The sequence below is a fragment of the Acanthisitta chloris genome, unplaced genomic scaffold (assembly GCF_000695815.1).
Source record: "Acanthisitta chloris isolate BGI_N310 unplaced genomic scaffold, ASM69581v1 scaffold45098, whole genome shotgun sequence".
In the NCBI taxonomy this organism is placed as follows: Eukaryota; Metazoa; Chordata; class Aves; order Passeriformes; family Acanthisittidae; genus Acanthisitta; species Acanthisitta chloris.
The window spans coordinates 14,032-23,958 of record NW_008688421.1 but is presented as its reverse complement, the minus strand read 5'-3'; the positions used below and the strand labels follow the sequence as shown (position 1 = coordinate 23,958).

The 9,927-nt window shown below is 51.5% G+C and overlaps 1 protein-coding gene across 1 annotated transcript; it reads right to left on the bottom strand.

Moving 5' to 3' along the window:
- Nucleotides 1-4,959: 4,959 nt before the first annotated feature.
- Nucleotides 4,960-9,927, bottom strand: LOC103808215 (adrenodoxin-like). The gene is made up of 4 exons (XM_009080983.1): nt 9,749-9,927; nt 5,832-5,956; nt 5,335-5,464; nt 4,960-5,080 (listed from the first exon to the last, which is right to left on the bottom strand). The coding sequence occupies exons 1-4, from the start codon at nt 9,925-9,927 to the stop codon at nt 4,960-4,962; spliced, it is 555 nt and encodes a 184-aa protein (XP_009079231.1).

Sequence of the window (9,927 nt, the reverse complement as noted above, 5' to 3'; positions counted from 1 at the left end):
CCCGCCGCGGGCAGACAGGGCCGCGGAGGAGCACGACGTGCCCATGTTTGCGGAAGAGACATTCGTCTAGGTTGATGGATGTGGAGGAACTATGTATTCTTTTGTGTATGTGCAGCAGAAAATATTGTGTAATATATGATCAGGTGTGACGAACTTTGCAGGCTGCATGGGGCAACGAGTGTAAAGTGACGCTGATGTAATGTCAGTGTCTGGTGTTCATTTTGGCAGGGAGGGTGGGAGCAGGGAGTCATTTTTCCTTTATGCCTTTTCCAGTGAAAGTCTTCACTGGGTATTTAGGAGGCTGAATGCCACCAAACTCCTTCCTGTGAATTAGCTGACCTGAACAGGGCCTGACTGTTCCTTTGTACAGCAGGAAGGGTGAAACGTTGCTTTATTTTCTCCAGTCAGATGCTGATGTGTGGGGGTGACTGGAGAACTGGGACAGCTAATGCTCCATCAGAATTAGCTGAAGATCTTTCTGCTTGCACAAAACCCACCATTGCTCACTGTTTATCACCACCTGTCATCCAAAGGAAGACCCTTCACCTCCACCCCAGAGATCACTGCTGCCTCACCCTGCTCATCTGCAGGCCCCTGTGGCCTGGCTCACAGCCCATGTCCTTTACTGATTGAGGCTGGACTCCAAAAACACCAGCTGGAGCCTGGAGCCCAAAGTCCTGCTTCCACTGACAGACAAAACGTGTAACATTTTGACACCCAGGTTGCTTCCCCCCTCAGTTAATCATGCATTGATTCTTTCTTCTCACACCTCCCTCAAAGCTAGTGTTTGACAGAGCCACAGCTGCTATTTTAGCACTTTCACTTTGACAGGGGCTATGAATGTTCTTCAGTGTCCTTCTGGGAGTAGCTGATCCTTTCAGTCCTAGGGAGAGGTGACATTATTTTTCTGTGAGTGATGGTGTCCCTTTCCAGAGGCGGTATGGATGGGGCAACTACCCAAATTCCTAGCCCTGCTGAGAGGGACTCGAGGAGTATTTGGCTTTAGCACAAGGTCAGCGAGTTGTGGAAGTTGTCAGGAATGTTACTGAGTGGACACTGAAGCAAAGTCCCATCTGGGCAGAAAGTTGTCGGTCCATACCCTGAGACAATCCAGGCTTCAGCAGCAGTGATGCTAGCTCAGGGAAGAACGAGTTCCCAGTCAGCACAGGACGTGGCCCAGTGCGCTCCAGCCGCATTACGTCTGGAGAAGGTCCAGGCAGGGCTGCTGGTGCCAGTGCACTCCTGAAGCAGCCCCATGACTCCACTCAGAGCCATGCTCAGAAGAGCCACAGCCATAATGGGACATGTGAGAGGGTTGTGATGCTGCCAGCTGAGCTCCAAAAGTGATGCTGAGAGCACCACATTAGCACATTAGTTCAACAGGTGTTAAGAAACTGATGGGAGAAGTCTCAAAGCTGGAAAGGTTTGGGATGGTTCATTGGAAAGTTACGTAAGAGTTTCCTATGGTGGTTTCACTCAGAGACACACTCCTTTTAGGCAATGAATAGTGAATGGGTGAAGGACAAGAGAAATACATGAATCCTAGTGACTGAAAGGTAGTTTTTGTGAAGCAGGTGCCCCTGCAAGCTGCTTGGTGTCTGCAAACAGATGTAGCTGGTGCTGCTTGACAGCTGCCATGATTCAGTCCTTGCACAGAGGGGAAAGCCACCTCTGCAAAATGATCTAGTCGGTGTCAGATGCCTCTATTCATGGGCCAGGTGCCTGTGAGGGTCAGTGACAGGAGCTGGCCCAGCACTCCAAATTCACACTGTCAGGAGACTGGGGCAGGGAAGCCAGGGGGAAGCCCAGGGCTTACTTTCCAAGGTGTACAGAGTTCATTTTGTTATATGCGCAGTGTTTAACTCTCAGATGTGGCACTCGCTGGCCCAGATCACCTTTGTGGCCTGTGTATAATGAGAGGTGTAGATAATCGTGATACAACCCCACCCCCCCACCATGATTTTCCTCACACATGAACAGCAACGAGGCATTCACAGTCTTTTTTCCAGAGCTGCAGTTGTAACTATTTCAATAAAAGACACAAGTTTGTCCTTGTGGGGCTGTTGTCACCTTTTGTTCCCTTGTTCTTGCTCCCCCGTGTCAGGGTGGTGCTTGCAAGCACTGAACTGTGCTGTGAAGCCCCAGTCTGCCAGGCGGACAAGGAGCTCTCTGCCAGCAGAGCAGCTCTGGCGTTACTCCTGCCTTCAGGGAGGTGAAACAGCACCAAGTACTGTAAGAAACGTCTGCCTCTGTTCTAAACATGCTAACAGATTGTAAACTGGCTCAGTGGTTGGGCTCAGGTCAAACAAAGGGGACCTGGACGAAATGCAGAGCATTTGCATCACCTAAAAGAATCACAAACAAGTTAGGTTACTTTATCAAAACCTTGGGAGAGGCAGGGCAAAACACTCATTTTTCTTCTCATCTTAAGCTGCCTAATATGGAAGCAGTTCCCTGGGTAGCTGCTCCTACCCAGCCCTCTACGAATCAGTTTTCTTTATTTAAACCAGAGCAAAATCCTGCAAAACATAGCACAAACCACAGCTGTGGGCATGGAACTCCGCAGCAGTCCTTCTCCACGAGCCCAGGAAACAATGCAGCTCCGAGACCAGTCTCAAAACAAGTTCCACAGCACCCAGCTTGCTCCCAGCCAGAAGGACCAAGTACACAGAGGCTTAGTTGGCTTTCTGCCCCAGAAATGCTGCGTTTTCCCTTAGCGCACAGCCCTGAGACACAAATAGGTTTCCCCTCTTTCTCTGCACTTTTTTAGATCAAGTGGAAAGACTTAGCCCAAGCTGCTGACACATGCTACAGGCTCTGCTCCCTGCCACTTGGGAAGTCGTGTCCACAGTCACCTTCCAGGAAGCGAGAGCCTGCAGGGCCTGCTCCCAGTACAGACCAAGGCCAAACAAGTCCGGCTCATTTGCCTTGAAGTGACTCATGCAGTGCCTCTTCTCCTTGCTGCTTGGCATCTATGATTTGTTTTCTTATCCTGCAGACTGACAAACATGACAGAAGTGCCCAGGGCAGCTGTACTTTATTTTAATCTTCTCAGTCCTATGTCTGATGTTCCAAGAGTCAGGAAAACCAGTCTCCTGAGCTGTATTCCCCTCCCATCCTTTGCAGGTAGCTCCTTTGAGTCGGGACCTCGCTGCTGTTCCATAGCACCTTTGAGGGATGGACAGCCCTGCCAGAGTAGCACAGGCTGCTTTGACTCCCTGCATTGCACAGCTTGCCCTAGAAACCCTTTCTTAGAATGCCATCCATGCTCTGAAGAGGAGCACAGGTCACTTGACCCTCCCAAGCCTGCAGCTGCTCCCGCCTGTGCCACCCTGTCAGCATGTGTGTGTGGAGAGTTGATGCCCTGCAGCAGCAGCCTGGGGTCTGGCCTCAGGCTCACAGTGAGGGGTGGTCTGAGAGGGGCTGCAGAGCTCTGCCCCCCTCGGCATCACGAGCGGGCAGTGCCAGCATCAGTGGTGCAGAGAGACGTGGAGTGGTACTGAAGGTTCTTGCTTATTGCTTGCATTTGACCTGGTTTTACTCACTTTGCTTTATTACAGCATAGTAATGCTTGTCCTGGGACAAGCTGGAGGGAGAGGAGGTTTGGGAGAAACAGGCACAGCCTGGAGGACTTTCAGAGGTATGAGAAAGCAAAGGGCTGTCCTATGGAAGGCTTGGCCTTGAGCTGGTTTATGTGAAATGCCAGTCAGGAGCCTCTAAAGCCCTAGCACATCACCACATCCATGGTCCCAAAGCAGGGCAAAAAATCCACTGTGCTGCCATCACCCCTACAGCAAGTGGTTCTGGCCTGTGCCAGAAAATCCCCCCGCAGGTAGCCTTCTGTTAAGGGTCAAATTCTAACTCCGAAAACCTGTGCCTGAGCCCCACAGGGACAGGCCGAGAGGGGCAGGGCTGGGGCGGCAAGAGGTGCTCACACAGCAGCCCTGGCTTCCCGAGCCAGGGCCAGGCCTCGTCAGAGTGCGGGAGAGGAGGGAGGAGGAGGCACAGTGCAGGGGTGTATTATCCCCTCGCCTCCTCCTCCCCATCCTCCCCATCCTGCCCTGGCCCTGCACGCCCCCAGGACGGAGTGCCCGAGCCCTCCGCAGCAGAACAGTGCTGGACACAGTACAGCAGGGAGAAATTAAGTGGTGGGGACAGCGGCAGATCCCGGCACAGAATGATTCAGGCACTGGTAACATCACAAGCTCATGGAAGGGGTTCCCACTCACAGGAACTGTCAGCACGAAATGTTATCAGTAGAATCACAGAATTCTAAAATCATGGAATCATCAGGGTTGGAGGAGACCTCTCAGATCGAGTCCAACCATTAAGCTGTCACTACTGGAACCCCTAAACCCTAACCTCCAGCACCAGATCCAGATGCCTCTTAAAACACCTCCAGGGATGGTCACTCCACCACCTCCCTGGGAAATATCCCAGTGCCTGAACACCCTGATATCTAATCTGAATCTCAAGTATGCTCTTTGTGACCAAATTCAAGTCACCCTCAACATCAGGTCACCTACATCATCAAGCCCATCAGCACACTGACTTCCGAACAGCCATTCCTTCTTACACTTCCCAAATTGGGAAAAATCTGCTCCACTGTTAAAGAGTCTTGCAAAATTCTCAGCAGTTACTCAGAATTCTCAGAGATTTCCAAGGAGAGGGCAAGTCACATGCAGCACAGATGTTTAGTGACACCTACCCAGGGAAAAATAACGCCATACACTTTAGTCCCACTGTGTTCAGCAAAGCATTTGAGCACTTAAAACACATACCAAATAACCTATTAGCATTAAGCTTTGTTTAAACAAGAGATTTGCAGCCAGGCATTTTATACTGAATCAGACCTCTATGGTCTACAGTGTGGCAGCCACAGAAAGCAACAATGTGCACCGAAAGCACAGTACCCTGGCACACCTCAGAGGACGTGAGCTGCGCAGGAGTCATTTCCAGTCACTGTTTGCTCTGTTTTCCGACCTCCTGCTGCCTCCTGATGTCCGACACATCCATGGGGACCCGCACTGTCAGACCATCCATTGACTTCTTGATGCACACCTGGCAGCCAAGGCGTGAGCTGAGGAGAAAACATGACGTGAGGCTCATCTGTTCCCACAGAAAAGGGGGGAATTCCCCACCCACACTGGGATGTCTGGTCCAGGCTAGGCTTTCACTAAAGCTCCTGTTAAAGATTTCCTGTGCCCCAAGAGAAAACAGCTCTCAAGGCACAACCATAATACAGAACAATCCCTGTCCCCTCAGAGAAAGGTGCCATGTGCTAAGAATCTATCAGAGGCTTGAGGATCTGCTGTAATCAGCAGAGAGGCTTACGTCTCAGTGAGTCCATATGCCAAGTCCAGCATGTCCAGCTCTTCATCTGAGATGGCACCAAGCTTTTGGAAGGTGTCCTTGTCAAAGATGAGGTGACAGGTGGAGCAGGCTAATGTCCCTTCGCATGCACCTGTAGGAGAAATGAGGGAATGACAGGCAAAGCAGGACAAACGGGGTGAACGAGACCACCTTTGGGAACAGTGTGAGAAGACATCCTTTAGCAGACCTGGAACACATCAAAAGAGACAACAGATGGCTGCAGGTCTCAGCCTGTGCTTCTCTGGGAGGACCACAACCAGGTTTCAAGTCTGTACCTCCGCTCTAACCAGCCAAACACACTGACAGAGGCTGCTGGAAGGGCAGCAGTGACTGCAGGAGGTCACACTGCCGCCTTGGCGTGGTCAGCCAGGCGGCGAGCTCAGCAGAACACAGTGGCACTCTTGCCAGGTACTCACAGGTCCTAAGAGCACACACACATATCCTTCTGCAACACCTACCAAAGCCGTCGATGGGCAAGTTTTGGTTGACGACCACTTCCAGCAAACTCTCCCCTTCCTTGGCGCTGGTTGTAAATCGCTCTCCATCTCGGTTTAGGAAATGCACTGTCACCTGGCCTGCAGAGCTGTAAGACAGGTTTGCCAAACTGAGAGGAGCCCACCCTTTCCTGCAGGCTGAGGCTGTGCTGGAGGCATGGTACGTGGAGGGAAATGCACATACAAACACTTTCTCAAGGGATTACACCACGCACACCAGAAAGAATTCAAATTATCAGTTCTCAGTGGCAGATGCATCTGAGTTACCCCCAAATATTTCCCACTTTATCAAACATCCTTCAGAATAAATGTCTCTCTGTGCATGAACAACTGCAGGTGGCTCTGCACCCACTGCCGCTGCCTGGGCTGGCTGGCAGAGGGAGCATGTGGAGGTAGGCAAAGCATTTGCAAGTCCTGGGCCTAGGATGTAAATCCTGGATAGAATGATGTAATAACAGGCAAAGTGCTCAGGATCAGACACTAATCCTGCAAGAAGGGAGGAATTGTACATTGGATAGCAACACCAGCAGCTGGAAAGATCCTGTCTGTTCACCTCTCTCTGCTCTGCAGCAATGACAGTGAGGCCAATTCTGCTGAATTGCTTCTAGTGTTAAGCACAAACACATAAGGACCAGCTTTCCCTTTCTTAACTCACAGGAGGCAGAGGCAGAATATAGGGGATGCATCCAGCTGAATAGGAGATAAGAAAGAATTCCTGCAAAAATATAATGGAAAAGGGGAAAGAAACATTTCCCTTTTTCCAGTCTGCAGGTTTTGTTCATTCCACTTCATGTAAGCCAGTCACCATCCAGCTCTAATCCTATTTACCTCCTGGCAGATCAGTGCAGTTCAACTCTGACGTTAAGGATGACATGAAAATGTGAACTGCATCAGCAAGAAAGACTTCAGGAGCAGAAAATTCCAAACAATTCTCTTTGGAAAGTCAATCCCCATATTCCATCAAAATTTGGAAGTGAAAAAGAGAGGAAACAGTAATTTTTGCCTTCTCTGCTCTTTAGTTTGTAGCTGTGTTTTGATTCAGCTAGCAAGAGCAGAGCACGGGGACTACTGTCCCTTCATCCCAGGAGGCTTCCTGTTTTTCTAAGAGCTGCAGCCACAAGAAATGCCTGGGCAGTTAGTGTACAGCAAAAGCTGTGCGGTTAGCACCAGAGCCATGCTGCAGAGGGAAGAGCTTCCCACCTGCAAAATGGAAAGATCACACTGCAGTCCCACACAGCCATGCAGGACCCTGTTCCCCAAAGCAAACGGCCAAAAACGCCTTTAAGACATTTCAGTCTCCTTCATAAAGACACAGATACCTCTTTCTAAATAAGCAGTTTAAAGACTAGTTCTCAAAAGTCTAAGTAAAGCAAACTACAACTCTTCATATTTTGATGGCTCAGACCGATTTGTTCCAGTACTTATTCCGTTTACCTGTATAGCAAATAGGCAGGTTTCCAGGAAATGTTTGGTTTGTACTTATGGGTGAAACAGTTTGTTAGACAATAGAAATGGTAAAGTGATAGAACTTCAGTGAATGCTGCAGCTGAATGGATTTTTTGACAGGACAATGTGAGCTGAGTGCCTGCAGGGAGTGCTGGATCCAACAGCCTCAGAGCTGCCATGTGTTCGGTGATAGAAAACTTCATTCCCGTTATCCCTGAGGCACCGAGAGCTTCGGCCAGTATCAGCCTCAGGAGAATCTCTGCACCAGCCTCCTGCACGTCTAGTCCCCTGCGGTTCCTCTAGGTCCAGCCCTGCTTTGGCTGCTGCTGTGTCACACGAGCCCCAGGTCGGCCAAGCTGCAGCACACAGGGGATCCAGCTAGGTACGAGTACAGATGCTACTGCCAGACCCTGTGTGCCTCTGGGCCAGCAGCTCACTCTTGGCAGGAGCAGGGATGATGCTAAGCACTCCTGGCCATGACAGAGAGCAACTGCAAGCAGTCTCTTTCTCCCTCTTCACTGGCTGAAGGGAACATTGAAGCTGTTTGTCTGTGCTCACAAGTCCAGGTGCCTCTGCTGGGGCATAAATCCAGCCCAGGACCTCCCTGTTTTCACTGCACAGCTCAGCCACCTCCCACAGACTCAGCTGCATACTGCTCTCATCCCCTCAAAGCAGTCCCAGGCTCTGAGGACACCTGCTTTGGGCTCCCAAGGCTGGAAACAAATCTGTGGCTTCTATTTTTTATTTGCTTTTGGATTTGTTCATTGGTGCTTTTGAAACCATGAAAAAATCACTTTCCCATTTGTTAAGAAAGTAATTTTGAGCCAGGATTTAAAAAAAAAAATAAATCAGAACTGAGTGGACCAAATTTTGCTTCATTTATATTGAACTATTTTGCGGTGGTGCCACTGTCACAGGATGCACAGTCAGAGCTTTGGAAAGCTCTCAGCAGGATGTGACAAGCTCAGCACTGCAAATTCAATGCATGCCAAGTGATTACTCCCTTTCAAACAATAAAACCTCAAACCTTCTGTGGCACAGGAAACTAGAGAAGGGGATTTCAAGAAAGTGGTTCTTCTCCTTGTCAGTGTTTTCCCCTAAAAGATACTTTCCAAGGCCACACAAACCAGGGAGATGCCTACAAGCTCTGCCAGAGATAACTCCACAAGCAGCAGAGCAATTGGAAAGAAACCAACCATCAGGGTTATCAGTGCAGCTTTTCAGTGAGGTCAGACAGCACAGTGGTGTGTTGTATTTTCTGCAATAGGATCTTTACCTCAGTGCCTGTCACAGTCCGACCCAGATCACACTGGTCTAGGAGATCTACAAAGTAAGTTGACGTTGCAATCTCCTGGTGAACCGTCCCTCCCATGCCGGGAGAGGAGAGGCTGCCAGGGAGCCTGCAGCAGCTCCTGCTGAGGAATATGGAGTGCTCGGTGCCGGCAGCCTCGCACACCCTTCGGCACAGGGCACAGACAGCTCCTGCACCTCGGACACGTCCATCCTGAGGGCTGTCCAGCCTTCCTGGGCTCCTCTGCCCCACGGGGCTTCTTCCCAGCCAGGCCTCTCCGCTGGCCCAACTCTGCCCTTTCAGGTGACCAGCTGGAGCCCTCTGCCCCGGCAGGGACCACGTGCGTTCAGCAGCAACGCTGAGCGTGCACTTCTGAGTGCTTATCACCCACAGAGGTCGACTCAAGCTCAGCATCCGTGACAGACCAGGCATCCCATCCACAACAAGCTGGCGAAGCCTGGCACAGGCCCCTGGTCCAGGCGCCAGGTTTTTACCCGAGCCACAGCACAGCCCCTCGCACCCACGGCCAGAGCTGCTCCAGCCCCTGCCCAGCGAGGCACAGCAGCTCCCGGCGTGGCCGCCTGCGGCCCTGAGAGCACTGCGCTCCGAGAGCTGCAGACATCAGCCCCTGCCTGCTCTGCCTGCAGCAGAGGGGACTAGAAACCCAAGAGAACTCTCAACTCCCAGAGCAACCCCGCGGCCATCCCAGCAGGGACACAGCAGAGCCACGGCCTCACTGCCTGGCACACCTTGCCACTGTCCCCGTTCTCAGAGGCTGGTGACTGGGAACCAGGGGCCAAAGGACTCTCATGCTACATTGTCACCTCCATCAGCTAGATCCAGGACACTAGTTGTAGCCTCCACAGCTCAGGAGACAGGGAATGGCACCACTCAGACACGTCCCCACAGCTCTGTTGACAGGGAATGGCACCTCTCGGACAGGTCCTCACAGCTCCGGGGACAGGGAATGGCACCTCTCGGACCTGGTGATGGCATCACTTTCCTCCTGTGGGCATTGCTCACCGCAGGTGGTGACCCAGCCCACCACCTCCCACAGACCACAGCTCTGCAGGGCAAGGCACATGTCTGTACCTCTTGGTAAGGCCCTTCGGATGCAGCAAGGCAGGCTCAGCATTCGACTCACCTGGATTCCCTGGGGGCATCCTGGAGCCTGTGTGTGGAGCTGAAGCCTCTCTTTGCCCCCCACTTTGCTGGGATGTGATGCTGCTCAGTCATTCCACAGAGATAAACAAGGCGAATTTTGCTCATGTTCAGTACAGTGCACAAGGGTCGCAAGAGCCCCGTGACGCCCTGAGCTATCAT

What these genes read in the sequence shown, in the direction of transcription:
- LOC103808215 (XM_009080983.1), bottom strand. Translation starts at nt 9,927, where the DNA reads ATGATAGCTCAGGGCGTCACGGGGCTCTTGCGACCCTTGTGCACTGTA. An exon ending in GATGCCCCCAGGGAATCCAG is followed by an intron (nt 5,957 to 9,748) that starts GTGAGTCGAATG and finishes CCTGTCTTACAG; the next exon opens with CTCTGCAGGCCAGGTGACAG. An exon ending in GCATATGGACTCACTGAGAC is followed by an intron (nt 5,081 to 5,334) that starts GTAAGCCTCTCT and finishes TTTTCTCCTCAG; the next exon opens with CTCACGCCTTGGCTGCCAGG.